Consider the following 23794-nt stretch of genomic DNA (forward strand, 5'->3'; position numbering starts at 1 on the left):
TTCGGATATAGACAGGGTGCTCCAAAGACTGTTCCAGTCCCCAGTCTTTCAAAAATTTGTTTCGGCTCCGACCCAGTTGGCTTGGAGCCGATAGCTATGCCCATCTCATTGCTATTCCTCCTCCGACCGCTGGCTCCGTGGGAGCAGGTGCTGTTGGAGCCGGTGGAGATCTTGGGGTCGGCTCCGACCCTTACTCCAACCAGACGCCGGGTCCGAGTTTGGTACACGGACTTCTTCAGCTGGACCCGGGGTGATGTTTGGGACCTATGCTATCGGTTCCGAGCCTCCTCTCGGTGCTTGCTGCGGGACTTCCGTCTGCTATCATGGCTCGGGGACGGACACTCCCAGGATTCGGGGTCCGGCTTTCAGAGCTATGAGGAGTGCCTTGGCCAAGTCTTGACCATCTCTCCGGCTTTACGGCACCTTCCTGGGCGTGGAGACTGGGTCTTTGGCAGTTCCCTGTCCGTAGGCAGCGGAGCCCCTGGGCCTGAGGTTATCCCCATTGGGGTTCCCTCCTCCTGAGGGTTCTTCGGAGTTGTCTTCAGAGGAACCCCAAGGAAGAGATCGTGCAAGAGGAAGCACGTGGACTCCCCGAGTCTATTACATCGGACACTGATCTTGATGATGCGGAGGGTCCCAGTCGTCCTTGGATGATGTCTCATTTGCAGACATCTTAGAGATCCTCAAACAACGAGGCTGGATATCCAAACCCCCTCTGCTGATGAGTCAGTGCTCCTCAAGGCCTTTGGGGCTCAGCCCTCCGCCTCCTGGGTGTCTCCGCCCTTCGACGAGCTCCTGGATTTAGTTTGTCGAAGGGCGTGGGAACATCCAGATACAGTGGAACCAGTCCCTTCTCGTCCTAATAAATTTTTGTCTGCCCCACCCGAGAAGGAGTTCCTGACTAAAGGCGTGGCTGTAGATGCCATGGTGGTGGTATCTGCTACACAACAGGACGTGGCAGAGGCTTCAACGTCCGTCCATCCTCCTAATAAGGAGTCTAGGAGCATGGACAGATGCGGAAGCGCACCCTGACTTCAGCGGCCTTTACTTTAAGGTCTCTGAATTATTTGGCACATTTTACCAGGCTTCAGAGGGATCTGGTCAAGGAGCTGTCAGATTCCCTCTCGGGTAACCTACCTGAGCAGCTAGCCCAGTCGGTTAGCTGTCAGTTGGCTATCCTTACGTCAATTTCTAACTCGTCCATGAGGCTCATTTCATATGCGGCCGAAGGGGCGGGTAGAGCAGCAGGCACAGGCGTGGCTCTACGGAGACAAGCCTGGCTCCGCTTGTGTCAGTTCATGGAGGCCTTCAAGTCTTCCTTCGCCGACGCTCCCTTTGATGGGTCCTCTTTGTTTGGACCTAAGGTGAGACACCCTTACCCGCTGTGAGCAAGAAGGAAAAACTTTATCTGCCGTAGGTGCCCGTTATTCCACTCCCTTCGGCCTTATCCCAAGGCTAAAGGAGGAGGAAGATGTGGTTCCGTAAATCACGTAAGTTTTTCCTCAACAGCAGGAAGATTCCCCTTCAGAGGCAGAGGACGGGAAATTTTTCTGGGAGACGCCGTCCCAGAGGCGGCAGAGGGCCCGCAATTCTGGAGACCGCGAGCCCTTTCGTGGCTCTTCAGCCTCCCACACCTCGTGAGGGATTGCCCGGCTGTGCTGCTCGAGCCAGTCGGTGCCGTTGCCAAGCACCTAAAAGCCTGGGAGTCAATCACTCAGGACAGATGGGTGCTTCGGATCATTGCCTGAGGTTACACCATCCCATTCACATGCTCACCCCCACCGTCCAAAAATCCCGGACCCACCACCCAGTCAAAGGGAAATTGCAGCCAGAAGCTTTAAAGCTGCTAGAAAAGGAGTCATCCAACCGGTCCCCACAGACCAGATCGGATCCGAAATTACTCGAGGTTCTTTTAGTGCCAAAAGACAGGGGACCTGAGACCAATTTTGGATCTCAGCAGACTAAACCAATCCGTCACGAAATCCAAATTCCGAATGGTCACGTTACAATCCATTCTCCCATTGTTGAAGAAGGATGTTTGGATGTGCTCCATAGACCTCAAGGACGCCTATTATCACATACAGATACATCAGGCGTCCAGGAGTATCTGCGCTTCAGCCTGGGAGACAGTCATTTCCAATTTTGTGCACTGCCCTTTGGTCTCACCACAGCCCCCAGGGTGTTCACCAAGTGTTTGGCAGTAGTGACTGCTCACCTGAGGAGTCTTGGATTCCAAGTGTTTCCCTATCTGGACGACTGGCTCCTGACTGCCACCACCAGGCATCTACTAATGGACAACCTCAAAGCCACCATCTCCTGGGTGCTACCCTGGGAATTACATTCAATTGGTCAAAGTCTGTCTTGCTGCCCTCTCAGCGCTTAAGGTTCATAGGAGCAGAGATAGACTCAAGATTGATGCGCTTTTTTCTTCCGACCGAAAGGATCCAAACTTTACAAGGCCAGGTTCAAGCCCTGATTTCAAGATCCAAAGCCCCAGCCAGGATGGTCCTACAAGTTTTAGGTTCGATGTCTGCCACGGTTCTTCTAGTTCCTCTGGCAAGATTGCACATGAGGATTCTTCAGTGGCTATTGTCAACTCAATGGTCCTTTCAGGACCTTCCCCCCAATCATCCCATTATGATTACAGAAACATGCAAACGGGACCTTCGCTGGTGGCTTCAGACATCCAATCTAAATCAAGGAAGTCCTTTTGTTATTCCCTCTCCAGTGGTCACCCTGACGACAGATGCCTCCCAGACAGGGTGGGGGGGGCATTGTCTGGGCAGGTTAGTTCAGGGCTCCTGGCTTCCAGGCGAAACTCTTCTCCACATCAATGTATTGGAGATGAGGGCTGTACTTCTGTCCCTACAGGCCTTACACAGGTTTCTCCCTCAGGGCATAATCGCCATCCACACAGACAACATGTCGGTGGTCTGGTATCTAAACAAACAAGGAGGGACCAGATCTTACCCCCTTTGCAGAGAGGCCATGAGGGTGTGGGAATGGGCTGTAGCTACCAGCCGTTTCTTGGTAGCGACCCACATTCCGGGGAAATCAAATATATTGGCAGACAGATTAAGCAGAACAATTCTCTCTCCTCACGAGTGGTCCCTAAACAAAACAGTTGCAGCTCAGGTTTTCAGGAGATGGGGGACGCCGTGCTGCGACCTATTTGCAACACCACTAAACACGAAGTGCAAAAGGTTCTTCTCCTTGACTCCACATCAGGGAGAAGCAGCTATGGATGCTCTAGCACAACCTTGGCCAACAGGGCTACTTTATGCTTTTCCTCCGATTCCACTTCTCTCCAAAGTCATTCAAAAAGCTTCTCAATTGGGGTCCACAATGATACTGATTGCTCCATATTGGCCTCGTCAGGTATGGTTTCCCTACCTGAAGAAACATGCGGTGCCGATCCGTGGACTTTAGGCCTAACTCCGGATCTGTTAATTCATCAGTCGGGACGACAGCATCAGTCCCTTCATTCCTTGAAGTTGACAGCTTGGCTCCTCCACTTCCGACTTTAGTCAGAAGTCACACATTAGACCCGGAAGTTATTCACATTTTATCTTCAGCCCACAAACCCACCACTAAGAAATTGTATCTCAGTAAGTGGAAGAGGTTTGCTATCTGGGCTCAACTCAAGGGCTTAGACCCTATCACTGCTCCAATCCCAGAGGTTTTGAAATTCTTAACATCCCTGTTTAATCAAGGATCTTCTGTCTCTACTATTAAAGTCCAACTAGCGGCTATCTCTAAATTCCATGAATCCATGGATCCTCCATTGATGAGCAGCAGACTATGCAAAACTTTCATTAAAGGTGCGGGCCTGTTAAGACCCCAGTTTTTCATCCTGCCTCCGTGGGATCTTGATTTGGTGCTTAGTGCATTAACATCTTCCCTTTGAACCGGCTGCTACATGTGAGTTAAAATATCTGTCTTGGAAAACTGCCTTCTTAGTTGCAATTACTTCTGCAAGAAGAGTTTCAGAGCTTCAAGCCCTGTCTATTAAACCACCGTACTTGATTTTCCACAAGGATAGAGTATCACTTAGGCCTAATCCATCCTTTGTCCCAAAGGTCTGTTCTAATCTCTGTCTCCAACAATCTCTAGAGCTACCAGTTTTCTTCCCAAAATTCTCCAATGAAGCAGAATACACTCTCCATAAATTGGATGTTCACAGGCAATTGCGCTTCTATTTGGACAGGACTCAGCAATGTCGTAAGTCAGACCAGCTGTTTGTGTCCTTCTCAGACAATAAATTGGGTAAAACCATCACAAAAGCTACTATCTCCAAATGGATTAGAGATTGTATAACTCAGGCTTATTCTTCTTCGAATAAGCAGCTTACAACATCTATCAAAGCTCACTCTACCAGAGCTATGGCGACTTCTATAGCTTTTCATTCCAAGCTCGCTATATCGGAGATTTGTGCTATGGCTACTTGGTCCAATCCGCACACTTTCATTTCCCACTATAAATTGGATGTGGCATCTAAAGGGCGAGCATCATTTGGTTCCACGGTACTCAGGAGTGTTTTCCAGTGAGCCACCCAGGATTCAGGTGCTAGGACGCTGTCCCATCAGTCAGAATGTAGGCGAGATAGGATCACATAACATCTTTTAGTTATGTACTCACCATAACTTCAGATGTTTGGGATCCATCTACATTCTAATACCCACCCTCCTTCCCCTGCCTTGGAGATCAGAAGAGATTGAACGGTTTTGAGTTCTACTGTTTTATCTTGTTTCATCTGACTATGTTATATAAGCAGGGCGTGCATGTGTGCATGTATGCGGACAAACTAGATCTGGGGGACTGGTAGTGGTGCATCCTGGGATATAGTAAGCTCAGCCAATAAGAGACTTCGCTCTTTGGCATAAGCGTGCAGTCGAGCCGAGGGATCGGCTCCGAACCCATCAGTCAGAATGTAGGCGAGATGGATCCCAAACATCTGAAGTTATGGTGAGTACATAACTAAAAGTTTTGCATGCCTGTGATTCGGGGTATCTTGAAGTCCACCTCCCATGGTTAATGAATTACTGCCATATACTAAAATGTGCTTTACTGCGTCTTTGAAACACTCCAAAAGTAGTATTTTTTTTGTGTGATTATTTACATCAATAGATCTTTGGAATTGGTCACAGTAACAAAGCTATAATCTTTCTCCCTAAAACTGGTGTGTTTAGTTTTGTTATAGTGTTCTGTAAAGTCCTTTACACAGTTGCCTTTTATGGAAGTAATAGTGATATTTTATTGGTTTAATGACATTGGTTTGCTGCATTTGCAAGTCTTTCTGAAGACCAGGAAGTGCTCAAAGAACTAAAAACATTCTTCACATTGGCTGTGTGCGCGAGTCATGTTATCAACCCTTTTTCTATGTAATGGTGACTTACAATGAACATTACTTTCTGTAGTGAGTAATGCACTACTGACCAAAATTCTGACTGGGAAAGCAATGGATAGTATATCTAAATGTTATGATTGATAACTGTAGTGATCTGTCTTAGAAGATCTGCTCATGGATGGCAAATATGCCTACCTATATGCAGTCTTATATTCTATTTAGTTTCTTAGGAGATGCCTTAGGCTACTTTGCACTTTTTGGAAACGAGGTTTGTTTTTTTTTAAGCAGTGTGCTTGTGGTTTGAAAGTCCAAGAGGGAAGAGAAAGGGAACACCCTTATTTGTTGTGCGTTTTTTGCAGTGATCCCAGCTTAACATAACCTGGAAGAAAATTTCAAGCTGGTCATGACACCTTGTGATTCTAGGGTTATACATTTTTATTTACTAAAAGATCAAAATTCTGATAATGTTTTTGTGCTTTCCAGTGGAGTAATTGTTTAACAGCACAGGGATTTAGACTGTCATATTTGAAGTTTTTTTTTTTATTAGAATCTAATTAGAGTAGTTCAGGGAGTAAAAACAAAATCAGTCTTGTCATCAGTAGTGTTGAAGTTGGCATCAGCCTTGAATGAAAATTACAGAATGAGCATAGTCTGAAATTGTGCAAGTTTTTGATTAAAACTTTTTTGAAATGTGGAGAGGGTACACAGTTCTTCTTTTTCATTGTGCATTGGCTTGTAAAAATTGTACTTCTAGTCTGCAAGCAGGATGTTGTGGTACTTTGTTTTATGTTTGTATTAATTTTTTATTTTATTGGTAACAGCTTATATTTTGGAAAAATCAGTTTGTATGATGAGTAAAGATTTATCCAATTGTTAATTTGCTTTTTTTTTTGTTTGTTTCTTTGCAGAGTCAAGCTGATGGAAGCAGACAAGACGACAAGGAAAAATATGTGAGTAGCTAATAGTTTGACTACAGGGTAATCTTCTAGAAGGTAGTAGTGAAGTAGTATACATTTCTAAAGTATGTGTTTCAGAATCTGTTTTTGTTTGAAGTCTTATTTGATGTGCGTCATGGTGGAACTTTTGAGAAATTTTTTTTGAACATGTTTCAACAAGAACACTGACTGATCTATGGGGTGATTAATGTGTACTTGTAACTGTTAGGTACTCTTGCATACCTTTTCTTGGTATTGAGTACATTCTTTGGTTATGAACCACAAAGGCTGATGCTGTTTAAAGCATGATGTTCTTCATCTCACATTGCTGCAGTCCTTACACTTGGGGTAGTCCGCTGTCCTCGGTCGGCCCGAATATCAAAGTATTAGGCTGACGTCGGTCAAGGCGCATTAGACTGACATCAGAACGTCAGGGTACAAATGCGCATGACCGACGTCATATCCTCAGTCTTTTTTGCCGCATGGTCCGATGCAGAAGCAGCGTTGCAAGTGCCATTCGGCGTTCTGAAATTTTTCGAATTCGGAGTTTCAGACAGAGTCAAAGTTGGCTAAGTACCCCGTTGGGGAACATTTTAGTTTTTTCTTGCCTCAGTGATTTACCGGATGTCAGAAAAAGTGAATAACTGTATTTCTTGTGGGAAACAGATACCGCATAGAGATTATCATACTTTGTGTATTCCTTGTTTGGGGCCTGAGCACGACGTTGTTGGGTGTCGCTTTTGTGCTAGGTTCAACAAGCGCACTATTAAGCGAAGGCTAGATTGTGCCAGGTTAGTCTTTGGGAAGCGGTGTAATTATAAGATGCCGTCGGATGCTCAGACGCCCGCTTCTTCGAAGAAGCGCATAGACAAAGCAGCGAAACCCAGGCAAGAAGAGTCGTCCGTACCGGACGCCGGTTCTTTAGAGGCGTCAGTGGAACCGGTGGTTCTGCCGGAGGCTTCTCTGGAGTCCCAGGGGGAGACTTTGTTATTACAGGATGTGGCCTCTCCGGAGGCAGGTCAGGCTGAAGGGGCTTCTCAGGTTACTGTACTCCCCTCCCTTCCCAAGGTGGTTAGGCCCTCTACTTCTGTTTCTAAGGCTTCTCCCAGAGGCAGGCCAGGTTTAGCTTCTGTTGGTGTCACTCCTAGTTCTACGGGTTCTGTGCCCAAGAAGCACATGCTTAAAATGGCAGAAGATTTAATTACTTTGATTAGAGGTTCTTTGCCCCCTCCAGATAAGAGGCCTAGGGTGGAACCAGAGTTGGGGAGTTTTGAGCAGGCTTCAGATGTTTCAGAGTCTTCGGCTGAAGACTTGCAGGAGTACTCTCCTTATTCTGATTCTGATGCAGATGATTCCACTCCTTCTGCTTCTCCTCCAGAGGATTTTTCTTTTTCAGAGACTCTTCATTCCATGAGGGAACATTTTAAGTGGGAAGGTCAGGACTTCTCTGATTCCAGGAAAAGGCTTAGGGAATTTTTGCTTTTACCCCAGCATAGGCCTTTGGCTATACCTCCTGTTCTGGATGTTGTGGAAGATGTGTTTGCAGAGGCTTCTCTTAATCCTGATTCTTTGCCTCCTGCTCCTGTTAAACCGGATAGGTATTACAGGGTGCCTGAGGCTCATAAATATCTTTATAAGAGTCCTAGGGCGGACCCAGAAACTGTTAGTCAGGGACCTAAGGGTGTCAAGGCCTCTGTTGTAAAAATCCGGTTCCTCCAGATAAAGAGGCCAGAGCTTTGGATAGATGGGGAAAGAAAGTCTATACTTCTTCCACCTTAGCTATGAGGGCTTTGAATTGCCAGTTTCACATGTTGAAATATCAAAACTATCTTCTTTCACAATTGAAGTCTAAGGTAGATGCTCTGGCGGAAGGCATTGAGTGTAAGGAATTGCAAGATTTAGTACATGTTTCTGAACAGGTGGGTAAGCATTCTTTACAATGTGGTTTTGATGCTGTACAGGCCTCGTCTAGGGTGGCTGCCACTGGGTCAGTTCTTCGCAGGCACGCCTGGCTGAGGGATCAAAATTTATCTGAACATGTTAAGACAAGGATTTTGGATGCTCCTTTACAGTCTGATGTGTTGTTTGGCTCACCTGTAGAGACAGTCTTGAAGAAAATGGAGGACAAGGCTAAGTCTATGCAGACTGTTAAAGATTTTTTGCAAGTTCAGCCTCCGAAGTTTAGTAGGAATTGGCCTGCTAAGGGGTGGGCGTACCCTTCTTATGATTCACAGTCTAGGGGTAGATCTAGACGTGGTAGGGGCAGAGCTCAGAGCTCCTTTAGACCTAGAACAGGGAGTTCTCCTGCACATTCTTCGGGTGAGGGCAGGGGCCAGTCCTTTCGTAAACAGGCCCAATGACCTACCTTTTCAGCTGCCAGATCCTTCTCGCATGGCAGCACCTTTGGGAGGAAGGTTGGCACTCTTCAAGGACAACTGGAGTTTGATTACCCAAGACAGATGGGTATTGGATATCATACACCAAGGTTACAGGTTTTATTTCCATACCTTGCCTCCTTTCAGAGGCATGCCGGACATTCCTCCTCAGCAAAGACTAGAGGCTCACAAACAAATTTCTCTGCTGCTCCAAATAGGGGCCATACAACTGGTCCCTCTGCCAGAAGTGGGCCTAGGATTTTATTCTCGCCTGTTCCTAGTACCAAAAAAGGGGAACACGTGGAGACCAATTCTGGATTTATCTATCCTCAACACTTATCTGGACATTCCCAAGTTCAAAATGTTGACGTTACAACAGCTTTTACCTCTGCTGGGCAAAGATCACTGGATGGTGACTCTGGATCTCAAGGAGGTTTACCTTCATGTTCCTATCAGGCTAAGTTGCAGGAAGTATCTGCGTTTTCGAGCTGGGACTTCTCATTATCAGTTCTCTGCATTGCCCTTTGGCTTATCTACTGCCCAGAGTGTTCACGAAGGTTCTGGCTCCAGTGATAGCTTTCTTCAGGCTAAGAGGAATACAGATCTATCCTTATTTGGACGATTGCCTGATTCTGGCCCAAGGAAAGGACGAACTTCTTCATCATTTACACTATGTGATAGCAGTGCTAAGATGCCTGGGGTATTCTGTGAACGAAATAAAGTCCAGTCTAGTACCCTCTCAGGACATGTGCTTTCTGGGTGTGAGACTGAATACAGCATCCCAGATGGCCTTTTTGACCCCGGACAAACAAAAGAATCTTTCTCTGTACTTCCATCAATTGTCTCATCAGTCCAGGCTGACTGCAAGGACAGTCCTTCAAGCCTTGGGGTTCATGGCATCTTGTATTCTGGTGCTTCCCAATGCCAACCTGCATATGAGGAAGCTACAATGGTATCTCAAAAATGTATGGACACAGCACTGCCAAGATATGGACACTGTCATACAAATAATACCTTGCATTCAAAAGGAATTTTTGTGGTGGGCTCAGGAATGTCACCTAAACAAGGGACTCTCTGGGACCCGGCCAGAGGCGAGTCAGATTCTAACGACAGATGCCTCAGACAAAGCTTGGGGAGCTCATCTAAATGGAAAGTGGGTACAAGACACGTGGCCTGCCAGACTTCAACATCTACATATCAACTTGAAGGAGATGTTAGCAGTCCAATTTGCATTAATAGCTTTCAAGGATTTACTTCTTCCAGGGCAGGTGTTGGTTGTAACAGACAACACAACTGTCATGTGGTACATCAACAAGCAAGGGGGAACACATTCTTATCCTCTATGCAGACAAGCAATGATTTTGTGGGAGACTGCTCTCAGTTTACAGCTAAATCTTCAGGCAAGGTTTCTGCCGGGAGCACAGAACTCCTTAGCAGATGTGTTGAGCAGACAAATTATGGATCCCCACGAGTGGAAATTGGATCCTCATGTATTTCAGAAATTGACAGTGTTATGGGGAACTCCAGACATAGATCTGTTCGCTTCTCCACTAAACTACCAGCTGCCAAAGTTTTGCACAAAAAGGTTTCATCCCACAGCTTGGAAAGTGGATGCTCTTTCATTCAATTGGAGCAAGCTTCATGTGTATGCCTTTCCACCTCTGCCTCTCCTCCCAAAGGTACTCCTGAAGGTCAGACAGGACAAGCCAAGGATGATTTTGATAGCTCCAGATTGGCCTCGACAGCACTGGTACCCATTACTGAGAAGTCTGGTACGGGAGCCTCCATGGCCTTTGCCTTCGATTCCACACCTGCTGTCTCAGGAGAACAGTCATTTACTCAATGTCAAACTTCACTCTCTTCACCTAACAGCCTGGCATATTCTGTTTTGAACTCTGGAGGGTCTCAGCTTCCACAGCAAGTTTTGAATGTTATTTTGGAGGCCAGAAGGCCTAGTACAAGGAAAGTGTACGCTGATAAATGGAAGAGATTTTTATTTTGGAGTACAGCGAAGGATTTTGATGTTTCTGAGCCTAATTTAAGTGTGGCTCTTCAATATCTCACTGAGTTACTGGACAAAGGTTTGTCCTTCTCTTCTATTAAGGTTCATGCTGCAGCAATTTCTGCTCACTATGACTGTGACCCACCTTTGTTTTCTCATCCTTTGTTTAAGCAATTCCTTAGAGGGCAAAGAATATTAGACCCCACGGAGAGCTCCTACTCCTGCTTGGGATCTCAATTTTGTGTTGGAGAAACTCACTCTACAACCTTTTGAGCCTGCAGCGACTGCCAAGTTGAAATATTTATCATGGAAGACTGCTTTTTTGTTGGCCATTACATCTGCAAGAAGGGTTTCTGAATTACAGGCCCTTATGGCAGTTGAGCCTTTCTTAATTTTCCATAAGGATAGGGTATCTTTGCGTACTAATCCTTCCTTTATGCCTAAAGTGGTTTCTAGTGTGGCTTTAAACCAAACTATTAATTTGCCTACTTTTTATGCAAACCCCCAAAATAAAGGGGAAAAGATTTTGCACACTTTGGACGTACACAGGCAGTTGCGATATTATTTGAGCAGAACTAAAGGGTTCAGGCAGTCTCAGCAGTTATTTGTTTCATTTGCTTTGGGTTCTCAGGGCAAGCCTGTGTCAAAACAAACTATTTCTAAGTGGATTGGGTTTTGTATTGCTTTCTGTTATTCACATCATGGTAAGGAGATTCCAGCTGGGATCAGGCCTCATTCCACTAGGTCTACTGCCACTTCTACAGCTTTTTTAAGGGGGGTGGCCACTAAGGATATTTTGGAGGCAGCTACTTGGAGTTCAGTGCATACTTTCTCTAAGCATTATCACCTTCCACTTTACTCTAAATCTAGGGCTGGTTTTGCCACTGCAATTTTACAGGGCATTTTGGCAGCTCCTACTGCTTTATAGTTTTGCCATCCTCCCTTACCTCTGCTTTGGGATTCTACCCAAGTGTAAGGACTGCAGCAATGTGAGATGAAGAACATAGTACAGTTTTGTACCTACCATAAATGTAGATGTTCGAAGATCCACATTGCTGCAGTCCAATTTACCCTCCCTCCTTCCCCTCTGTAGTTAGAGGCGGTTGTGTGGGTTGAGTTGTAAATATTGTGAATATTGTATATATTGTACATATGTTTTGTGCAAGGGTGGTTGGTTGTTTTTTGCTGTCTTTTGGTTTTGACCTTTCTGTTTAGGGTCTTCTGACATCTGGGGCAAGAAAAGACTGAGGATATGACGTCGGTCATGCGCATTTGTACCCTGACGTTCTGATGTCAGTCTAATGCGCCTTGACCGACGTCAGCCTAATACTTTGATATTCGGGCCGACCGAGGACAGCGGACTACCCCAAGTGTAAGGACTGCAGCAATGTGGATCTTCGAACATCTACATTTATGGTAGGTACAAAACTGTACTTTTAGTCTTAATTGTTTAATACTCCTGTCTCGGTAATGCTTTATTACCTGAGAATTAAAGCTGGTTTTCATAAGCTCCTGTTTCTTGTCATTGTGCTTACAGTAGGAACACAAATGTTTAGTACAGGAGTTGAGTGGTATCTACTGGTTGAATTCCAGAGGTGAATGAGATAGCACTTTTTAACTTGAGGCATGTTGTATCTAGGCTGTCATCAGAGGTTCTGTCCCTGGTGCTTTGTGTTTTGAACTGTTGAGTTAGGAAATAATCTGTTCCAGTTCCAGTCATGTGAACTTAATCTCCAGGTTTGTGTATTTGATAAAGATGTGGCAAACTTTTTATAACACAAATACTATATAATGGCTTTAAACTGTATCCATAGTTTTCTTTTTTTATTGAAGTACACAAGGCGTGATGTGTTTGAGTAGGAGAATGTGGGCATGTAAACTTGGTATATTCTTATTCTTTTGCGTATGCAGACTTCATTTTTGTAAAATATGCTGTTCTTATTTGACTCAGACCATTTACCTAATACAATAACTTGCAGCAGTCATTCACTGATCAACAGGTTGATTAGAGCTCTCCCACTGTGAAAACTGAAAGAAAAAATAGCCAGTAAAGGCCATCAGTTTTTATAAAAAAATCAGTTTATGACTAGTAATTACACTGCATGTATACTAACAGAAAAGAACTTGGGAGAAACTAAGAAAAGCAACTTGAAAAAGAGAAGAAAAAATAAACACTGTGAATTTCTCATGCAGTTGTTCATCAAAAATGAGTTCAAGTTTTGGCTTTGGTGCAGGGGGTGACTTCCATTTTTTCAGACAAAAAGTAAAAATCATATGCACTCAGAGGTGCTTAAAATAAGTGAACTACTGAAGAAATGTATAAGATCAAGAAATAAAAGGTTGGGAAAAATATAAGGATCTTTAACTAGATGTTCAAATGAATTGAAAAAAAATTACAAAACTCAAAGGCTGAAATTGAAAAACAAAGGCTGGCCGAGCATGATTCTTCTCAAAAACAACTGTTTAAAAAATAGTAGTTAGAAGACGGAACACAAAACTGGAGGTTTTCTTTTGTGCCAGAGAAAATGGAAGGAACACAGCATTAAATTTATGGACGCACAAGCAAGCAATTGGAGTGATGTTCCACATCAGGATTGACAGGACACGTTGTGTGTGGCTGCAGATTTGGGAATGAAAAAAGACAGCCAAAAGCTGTATTAGTAAAGATGCAGTAATACCAGCAGAAAAAAACGCTGCTTCTAACAAATGGAGAGGAAAAGGTATTCTAACATTGTGGACATCAGGGTGTGGTTCATAGGTGTGTACTAGGCTAATGGCCCTGGAGCCTTTACAAGCCTAGCCCATAGGATTACCCTGGCATTATGCCACCCGATCTTAGTCCCCAGTGCCTCTGTCAATTAGTGCCACTGGAGTGATCCCTGGCGTGAACATTTTATTTACCATCCACTCATCAAGATTTCTCTTGAACAGGGCCAGTGAGGTGTTCTGTTTGACATGTATGGGGGAGTCTGTTCCATAGCATAGGCAGTCTCTGGGTTATGAACCTGTCCCTCCAGCACGTTCTGTTGATTGTGGTAATGAGGTTGAGGTGTCTGGAGCGTGTGGTGCAGAGGGATTGGGATTTCTTTAGATGTAGCATTTCTAACCGAGCTGGGTCAGATATGGCTTTGTAAGTGAAGCAGAGATCGCTTCTAAGTAAGCGATATGAGACGGAGAATAGTTGGAGTTTTTTGGGTCTGTCCATATAGGAAAAGTGTTTAAGGCCTAGGATCCTCTTTGTGAGATACTTTTGTGGCCTCTCCAGTTGTTGCAGGTAAATTATTATTCATTGTACACCAGATAGAAGAAAAGCTAAATGCTTGCTAATTGGAGAATGTTGAGATGCAGGTGGGAGATTCAATCTGCTCTGTCGAGAGATTCTTCCGAATATTTTTTTTCTGTGGGATGAAAGACTGTTTTGGATGCAGAATAGGCTTAAGGTGGGGAAAAAATGTTTGCCCATCAAGAGAGCCAGCAAACAGAATGGTCTCAGCTTCTCATTTTCTGATAGTAACCAAGTTCACAGAGAGACTTTGCCTTTGAAATCTTTTCCATTATTCCAAGCGAAAGTGATTGAATGATGGACAAAAAAGCACAGGAGTTGAATGTAGAAAAATCTGGAGTAACTTGGTATTAGGTTCATATGTATATACTAAGGCTAGGCTAACAACCACTAGGGCCTTTGTAAACCTAGCCACACAACCCAATCCACTTGCATCTCCCTTGTAACTTGTGCTTCTTAGTGGGAGTAGGTGTTGTTTGGAGGTTGGTAAAAAGTTATGGGGGGGGTATGTTAGGGAGTGTTTGTTGGCCTCAGTCAGTGAGAGAGACGGGGTGGGGGGGGGCAGCCCTGGTACGAATTTGTAATTTTCCATCCAGTAGTCAGTTATGTTTGAATAAAGTTGTGGATGGACTCAACTTCACATAGATGGAGAGCCTATTCCAGACTATGGGGGAATCCTTTGAGTTGCATCTCTGTCTCACCAGCATGATTTATCTATGTCATATGCAAAGTTCACATCCATGAATGTAGCATTTCAGGTGCTGCTTGTTTTGTGGTTGTGCAAAAGCTCCATCAGGGCTGGATCTAAGAATGCTTTGTATGCCAAACACAGATAGAATCTTAACCTCTAGGAGACAGAGTATAGAGAGAGGGCTTTAAGGTGATCGGTACAGGATAGTGTGGTAATGCCCTGTTTGGTGAGAAACCTCTGTGGGTGTTCCATCTGTTGCATATGCCTGGTCAAGTACATGCTGAAGGGGACATTTTACTCAATGCATCTGATGAGATGATTGGAGTGGTACTATAACTTCCTTTTACTTGCATACCATACCCTTACAATTCAAGTAACACAGAATGATTTGCTTTGTACCTTGGTTACATGTTGGGCAAAGGCAAGATTACTGTCTTCATATGTTCCCATATGTCTGACATTTAGGTCAACTCTTACGGGATGCTTATCAGTGGAGTAATTTGCCTGGGTAAATATTTTCCCAAACGGCACTATAATGTACTTTTTTGCATTGAGTTTTCATTCATGGCTTTGTCACCAGTCATTTATCTGTGCCACGTCTGTTCCAGGACATTATTGTTAAGGGGGAGAGTTTAGTATACTCCCAATTTGCAGTCATTTGTGAACTTGGTGAGCTAGAGGCCCTTGACATTAACCTTGACCTCTGAGAAGTAGATGCCAAACAGGAGTGGGCACAGCACAGAGCCCTTTCATACTCTACTGGTGATCTGCCTCTTGGTGGAGGTGGTCTCACCAGTCCTGACTTCTAGGGTAATATCTTTGAGCCCATCTTGAACCAGACTGGTGCTGGGAGATGGAGAGGGCCAGGAAGAAGACTAGCAACATTGTGGAGCTAGTGGATAAATGAGTCTGTAAAGCCTCAATCCCTTTAGATATAGGAATAGTCATGTGAAATGTGGCTTTGTAAGAAGTGATTGAGAAAGACTGTAGTTTTGTCAGTGTTGAACTGGTGGGAAAACTGTGAAGCATATGCCCCACTTTAATGTTTAGAAAGTTTGAAGTGATTGAACAAGTAACTATAAGTAAATGTGTTTTTATTAGTATTTGTATACATATTTTATTATGTAAATTGCATGCTGCATTTTAGAGCAGTTTTCTGTATTATGCTGTCAAGGGTATTTTAAAATGGGAGGTGTGGACAATCTTCATCTGTGACTGCTTTATATGTTAAAGATGTCCTGACTGAGATCGTTATTGCAGCATTCATAACTGATGGATTGTAGCTTGCTGACATCCAGCCAGAGTATGAAGGCTTTACCTTCAGATGATGTACTTCCTGATATCGTCTCATCTGCATAGGGGTATAAAATCCTACATAAACTGTAGAATATCAAACACTCTCACTGCCAGCCCAAATGCAGGTCATTGTAGCAGACGGACTATGATTGTTTGGTTGCTTGGTACCGTAGCTTCACTCATCAGATTCAGGAAGTGCCCAGTTAAGGACCTTTCCTTTCTAAAATTTTGTCTTTTTGTTTTAAACTGTTATTAGATGTCCTCTAGTAGGGTAAATGTATGTGCAGTAGACAAATTCCATACAAAGAGTTGTACACGAAGTGCCTGATGTTTTTCGTGTTTCACCATTGCAGTCATCATATTTGGGTTTTCTGCCTGCAGGTAGCCCTTAATCGGCCTGAATACCAGAGTCTTGGGATTTCTGTGTCTGATGCTGTTGCTTCTTCCATGACGTCATGTCAGGTGTATAAAACATGCAGCCGATGCCATTACATCAGTCTTTCTTGCCGTGCGGTGCCCGAAGCAGAAGCAGTTCGCAAGTACCGGTCATCCAACACCTGAAATTGTCGTTTTTCAAGTTTCAGACCTGAAGTCTCTAATATAAGATAAATACCCTGTTGGGGATCCTTTTTTCTTGCTCTAACCGATGTCAGAAAAAAATAATAATGGTCTTGTCTGTGGAAAGCAAATACCTCTTAGAGATTTTCATTCTTACTGCATCACCTGTTTAGGCCCAGACCACAACGTCCCTCACTGTCGGTTCTGTACCTTGTTCAACACCCAAACTAGTCGTCGGGCTATTTTTGTAGCTAAATTCTTTTGCTCTCGATCTCCGTACTCCAAAATGACTTCAGTAATCCATCCAACTACCGTCTTCCAAAAAAATGAAAGGATGAAGACAGAGACGGACAGCATAGGTCCAAGGCTGCCGAAGATGCTAACGTTAAGCTAGTCGCCAGTCGGCCGGTACTCAGTGAGGCGCTCTTGCAGCTCCTGTTACCTGCTTCTCCAGATTCGCAAGCCTCTACTTCGGAGTCCGGTATGCCGTGAGATGCTTCGACTCTGGAACCTGCGGATGTCTTTGCCTTGGATGGGTCTGGAGCCGCTGTGCAGGCACCGGCTTCTGAGGATGTTTTCAGGCCTTACGATTTTCATATTAAACTGACTCCCTTTCAAACCAAAAATACCGAATTTCTCACGCCAAAAGTTCGCACTACGCCCAGGAAACAGACGACCAAAGCACATTCTAAGGCCCACATCCCACAAAAACAAATGATTAGAATGGCTGAGGACCTCATTACTTTAATTAAGGGAAGTCAGCCTTCCTCCTCAAAAAGACCCAGAACTGATTTTCCGTCTGATTCTTCTGATCAGGAATCTGATTACTCTGATCCTTCTGATTTCCAGGACATACCCTTAACTCCCTATGAAGATTGTGATGCAGAGGATTCCATTCCTTCTGCTTCCCCTCCAGAAGATTTTTCCTTTGGTGAAACCCTGCACACCCTTAGAGAACATTTCTGCTGTGAGAGCCAGTCTAAAAAGAGACTCGGGGAATTTTTAAGCTTGTCTCAGCACAGGCCTCTAGCTATCCCTTCTGTCCTGGAAGTTGTAGATGATGCCTTCCTGGAGTCCAGCCTTACCCCTGATACCTTGCTTCCAGCTCCCAGGAAACCTAACAGGTACTATAGAGTGCCTGACTCCAACAAATACCTTTGTAGGAATCCTACTGCGGATTCAGAGACCATTTCCCAGGGACCTAAAGGCGTTAAAGCTACAACTGCCAGAAATCCTACCCCTTCAGACAGGGATTCCAGGGCATTAAACAGATGGAGTAAAAAGGTATACACTTCTGCTATGCTTGTTATTAGGGCTTTAAATTGCCAGTTTCATATGTTAAAGTATCAGCAGCATATTATGGAGCTAATTAAACAAAAAATGTTGATTCCTGATTGTGCAGAACACAAAGATTTACAAGAGTTAATGCATTCTGCTAACCAAGTTGGTAAACATACTTTGCAATGTGGGTTTGATGCTTTAGAAGCATCTTGCAGGGCTACTGTTACTGGGACTGTTCTTAGAAGATATGCTTGGCTTAAGGAACAGAACTTGCCAGATCATGTCAAAGCAAAATTGCTGAATGCACCATTAAATCAAGAGCGTCTATTTGGTAATTAAGCAGAAGTCCTCAAAAGAATGGAGGAGAAAGCTAAATCTATGCAAACTGTTAAAGATTTCTTACAAGTACAGCCACCTAGATTCAGTAGGCATTGGCCTTCAAAAAACTGGTCTTTTCCAGTCCCTTCCAGGCCTTCTCAGTCCAAGCTCAGGGGCAGCTGACCACCAAGATTTCAGTCTCAGGTTATGCACAGATATAAGCAATGGAGTGCTTCCATGTCCAAAATCTGGAGTAGTAAGCCTCCATCCTATGGTAAAATTGCACAATGACTTATCCTTACCTCTTCCAAGCCTTGCCCAAGTACTTGAACCTTTAGGAGGGAAACGTGCACTGCATTCCAAAAACTTGGCAATACATTACCCAAGACAAATGGGTCTTAAACATTGTTTCCCAGGGATACAGATTCCAATTCCATTCACTCCCATCCATAGGTGGATGGCCAGACCTCCCTCCAAACCAGTGGGCAGAGGCAGAAAAGCAAGTACTTTCTCTTCTCAGTATCAAGGCTATTCAACCTGTCCCAGCAGATCAAAGGGGACAAGGTTTTTACTCCAGACTGCTGCTGGTCCCCAAAAAAGAAAACTCCTGGCTTCCTATCCTGGATCTGTCTATTCTCACCACCTTTTTGGTGGTTCCAAAATTCAAAATGCTAACTCTCCAACAGCTGCTTCCTATGCTAGCCAAGAACTACTGGCTAGCAGCCCTAGATTTAAAACAAGCTTATCTGCACATCCCCAAAAGGGAATCTTGCAGGAAATACCTACGCTTCAGAGCAAGCTTTATGCACTATCAGTCCTCTGCACTTCCCTTTGGCTTATCTACTGCCCCCAGTGTATTCACAAAGTGCCTTTCTCCAGCCATTGCATATTGCAGGCAGAGAGGAATTCAAATTTACCCATACTTGGACGATTGCCTGATTCAGGCGGACAGTCAGGAATTGCTACTTGAGCATCTGGCATTTGTAAAGAGACGTCTAACTTCACTGGGGTACACCAACGAAAAGAAATCACAGCTGGTACCCAGCCAACAGATTGTATTCTTGGGAGAAAGCTTGAGCACAACTTCCCAGATGGCATTCCTCATTTCATAGAAACAAATTTATTTGACAAACGATTTCAATCTGTTGGCCACCAAAACTCGGCTGTCTGCAAGAAAAATACTGCAAGCCCTAAAGGGTTCATGGCCTCTTGCATTCTACTAATTCCATATGCAAGACAGCATATGAGGAAACTTCACTGGTACCTAAAAAGTCTCTGGTGTCAACATTCTCAGGACCTGTAAACAATGATTCCTATCATTCCTTGCCTAAGGACAGAGTTCCTTTGGGCAGAGGCCTGCAAACACAACAAGGGATTCCCTTTCACTCTATCCCCTGCCACCCAAACCCTAACAACAGATGCATCAGACTATGCATGGGGGGATCCCAGGGCAGTGCATTCAGGGCAAATGGAACCCAAAGCAAATGCACCTGCATATCAAGCAAAAAGATATGTTAGCTGTACAGAATGTTCTGAAAGCATTCAAAGGCCTTATTCTTCCAGGACAACTATTGATAAAAACAGACAACACCACAGTTATGTGGTACATAGACAAGCAGGGGGGATCCTATTCCTAGCCACTCTGCAGACTAGCCATGGCACTTACAGGCTCATTTCCTGCCAGGCAAACTAAATTCACTGGCAGATGACTTAAGCAGAAATCTCATGAACCCACACTAGTGGGAACTGGAACCCAAAATATTCAAGCTTTTGAGGAACAGGTGGGGGACACCACGGGTGGACGTTTTTGCTTCCCCTCAGAATTATCAATTGAGCAAATATTGCACCAGAACTCCCTACAGCCAAGCTTGGAAAGTGGATTCCCTGTCCTTCACCTCGGAAAGCCTCTCAGTCTATGCCTTTCCCCCTCTGCCACTCCTCTTGAAGGTTCTACTAAAAATCAAACAGGATAAGCCAAAGACAATCCTGATTGCGCCAGACTGGCCACGCCAGCACTGGTACCCTCTGTTGCGCTGTATGACAGTGCTACAACCATGGCACTTGCATCAGACTCCTTCCCTGCTGTCCCAGCAGGGGGGGGGCCATATTCTGCACCCTCAGCTTCAGACCCTGAACTTGGCAGCCTGACTAATCCCCTCAACTCACCTCTAGCAACCCTCAGTAAGGTGGTGGATGTCATTCTTGAGGCAAGGAGGCCTAGTACTAGAAAATCATTTTCAGAAAAGTGGAAAAGATACCGTTACTGGAGCCAGTCTCAAGGGATGGCTACAACTTTGTCCAGCTTACCTCCTATACTAGATTACTTAACAGAAATGCTCCACAAGGGCCTATCCTTCTCTTCAATTAAGATTCATGCCTCTGCCATCTCAGCTCATTATAATACTGAGCCACTGTTCCTCTCTCATCCTCTGGTAAAACAGTTCCTGAGAGGAGCCAAAAATTTTAGTCCCCCCAGGAGAGCTCCCACTCCAGCCTGGGACCTTAACTTAGTATTAGAAAGCTCACACTTCCGCCCTTTGAACCTGCGACCACAGCAGAGTAAAAATTCCTCTCATGGAAAACAGCTTTACTTCAAGCCATCAATTCAGCAAGAAGTGTGTCTGAATTGCAGGCCTTTATGGCAGTGGGAACCCTTCATTATCTGCCATGCAGACAGGGTTTCCCTCAGGACTAACTCATTTTTTATGCCCAAGGTGATGTCTAGTGTGGCTTTAAACCAGTCCATTCATTTGCCTACCTTTTTTCCTAATCCTCAGAATATAGGGGAAAGGATCCTGCATTCCCTGGACGTGCACAGGCAGCTTAGGTTCTGTCTGGACAGGACTAAGCCTCTCAGAAAATCTGACCAGCTGCTAGTCAACTTCGCTGCAGGGGCAGAGGGCAAGGCCATTTCAAAGCAAACCATTTCTAAATGGATAGCACACTGCATCTATTTCTGCTACAAGTACCATGGGAAACCTTCCCCACAGGGGATCAGAACTCATTCCACTAGCTTACATCTACCTTTACAGCATTTCTCAGGGGAGTCCCTACCAGGGACCTCATGAAAGCTGCAACCTGGAGTTCTTTGCACACTTTCACCAAGCACTACCACTTGCCTCTCTTTTCTTAATCCAGAGCTGGATTTGCCACAGCAGTCTTACAGGGCCTGATTGCCAGCCCTAATGCTTCTTAACTACCTCCACCATTCCTTAGCTTTGGGAATCAACCCAAATGTGATGACTGCAACAGTGAAACATGAAGAACATAGTACAGTTGTGTACACTTACCATAAATGTAGATGTTTGAGTGTATTCACTGTTGCAGTCCTCATTACCCTCCCTCCAGCCCCCTGACTTCTCTCGACTTCTATCCTATCTTTTTAGTCTGGCATATCTTATATCATTGGTGTTTGTTTTTTGCTAGGAGTATTACATACCATGTAATTGCTTCCTATTTTGGGGGCACCTGACATCTGGGGCAAGAAAAACTGATGTAATTGCGTCGGCTGCATGTTTTATACCCCCGACGACATGACGTCATGGAAGAAGCAACAGCATCTGACACAGAAATCCCAAGACACTGGTATTCAGGCCGGCTGAGGGCTACCTGCAGGCAGATAACCCAAATGTGATGACTGCAACAGTGAATACACTCGAACATCTACATTTATGGTAAGTGTACACAGCTGTACTTTCTGTTTAGACCCTGAACATAACTACAAAACCTGATCCATTTGTGAAAAAACTCTAATATAGGCTGTCCACTCTTAATACCTTCCTTAAGATGCAGCACTTAAAACGCCTGGCCTACTGTACCATGTCAGAAGGCCCAGACCTCGTCCTGCTACTCAGGAAAAAATATTAAAGACGTAGACAGGATTTGCCTTCAATCATCTCAGAATTGGATGTTACTCACTGAGGGGGTCAAACCTGCAGTATGCCAATAGTCTTCTTACAAGCCCTCTACCCCAACCCCTCCAGAGGCTGGTACAGCTCCTGAGACCTTGCAGACATCAGAATCCTCATGATCTGAGCCTCATCTCTAAAGGCCCTCGTGGAGTCCCTCAGATCCTTGTGTGGGAAGAGATTTCTGGTATTCTGATAGAAATGCACCAAGGCTCAGAATCCCCTAAGCTCTTATAGGACATCACCCCTAACAAGAAAAAGCAAAACATTTAAGCATATTGCACCCTCTTATGTATCCAGGGAGAAAAAATGGATTGATTTTTCTCAGGGGTTATTTAAGCAGTTATATCCCTGAATCCTCCTTTCTTTGTGACCCAGCTTTCACAGGCCACACCATAGAAACAGGCTTTGGAGTCTTTCTCCTCTGATGAGGAACCAAAAGGAGGATTCTGATCATTCACTCAACTACTTTTCCCAATTCCACTCTATTGAGCAGATATACTCAGATGAGGGAGGCGCCATCTCACCAGATTCCCTTTTGGAAGAGGCCTCCTTTGGAGAATCCTTGCAAAGCATGAGGAAGCATTTCGAATGGCAATCTAAACAGTTGTTCGAAGTGCAAATGAGGTACAACCTGAGAGCTGGGCACTCTTCCACCTCTACCTATTCCCGTAATGCTAGATGCTTACCTGGACACATTTTAAGTCATTTCTTCTATACCTGATTCTCAACCTTCTGCTACAAAAAGGGCAGACAAGTTCTACAAAGTTCCTAATGAACTAAAGTACATCTACAAAAACTCTGTGGCAGACCCATCTGCATTGTCTTTGGCCTTGGACAAACCTTTTAAGCTGCTTCATGACACTCGTATTCTCTCCCTTGACAACGACAGTCGAGCAATGAATAGGTGGTGTAAGAAAGTTTACTTTCTTCATTTTGGCTTTGAGTCATTAACTGCCAAACTCGTATGACTAAGTACTTGCTGTCTGTGATACAGTCCTTACGTACGACCATTACAAAGCCCCATACACCTGAATCAGAAAAACCCATGCAGCCCCTAGTGGCCCAGGCTTACCGGATAGCCAGGCACAGTATTAAATGCAGCTGTGATGCTGTGGATGCCTCTTCCAGGGTGGCTGCTACTGGGTCAGTTTTCAAGCAGTATGTTTGCCAACCTGTTTCAGAAAATTTCAAGACTAAATTTTAGATTCTCCCTTGTATAAAAGAAAAATTCTTAAGCAAATATTCTCAGACAAAACTCAGGAGGAAGCCCCTTCCGGAAGGCCTCAATTTGCTACATATACCCCTGTAAATGTATTGCCCTCCACCCCCTCCAAACCAGCCCCCCATCTCCCCTCTCAAGAAGACACGGTCATTCTTTCCCATTCTGGGAAACTATAATCTGTAACAAATGGGTGTTAAGTATCATCAAGGGGGGGGTTATGCTATGTCTTGGAAAGCAGCCCATCTCCTGGGGGGAATACTCTCTCCTCCTCCTGACCAAATCCACCTGCTCTGGAGCCTACTGTGCAAGACTTATTGGCTCAGAGAACCATCAAAGAGGTTCTTTCAACCTTTTTTTACGAAAGGGATTTTACTCCTGTATTGTCCCAAGAAAATAGTACCAATGGAGACCTATTCTTGACCTCTCCTGGCTAAACGCCTTTTTGAGAGTTCCCTCCTTAAAAGCTCTCCTTAAACACACTTCTACCCCGTTCCTGCTCCCTCAAACTTTCCTGGTATCCTTGGACCTAAAAGGTATTTATGTGCACACCGTCTGTCCTTTCTGGTGAAAAAGTT

The 23794-nt window shown here is 44.6% G+C and overlaps 1 protein-coding gene across 1 annotated transcript in view; it reads left to right on the forward strand.

The window, feature by feature from the left end:
- The window catches only part of LOC122789851 (THO complex subunit 2-like), a 2067217-nt gene that overhangs the window by 1298030 nt on the left and 745393 nt on the right, over nt 1-23794 (forward strand). Inside the window, exon 13 of the mRNA XM_044057285.1 lies at nt 6256-6297. Within this exon, the coding sequence (XP_043913220.1) occupies nt 6256-6297 (42 nt within the window). The remainder of the gene's footprint in view (nt 1-6255; nt 6298-23794) is intronic.

The sequence above is a fragment of the Protopterus annectens genome, chromosome 15.part0 (assembly GCF_019279795.1).
Source record: "Protopterus annectens isolate FY-2018-M chromosome 15.part0, PAN1.0, whole genome shotgun sequence".
Lineage (NCBI taxonomy): Eukaryota > Metazoa > Chordata > Ceratodontiformes > Protopteridae > Protopterus > Protopterus annectens.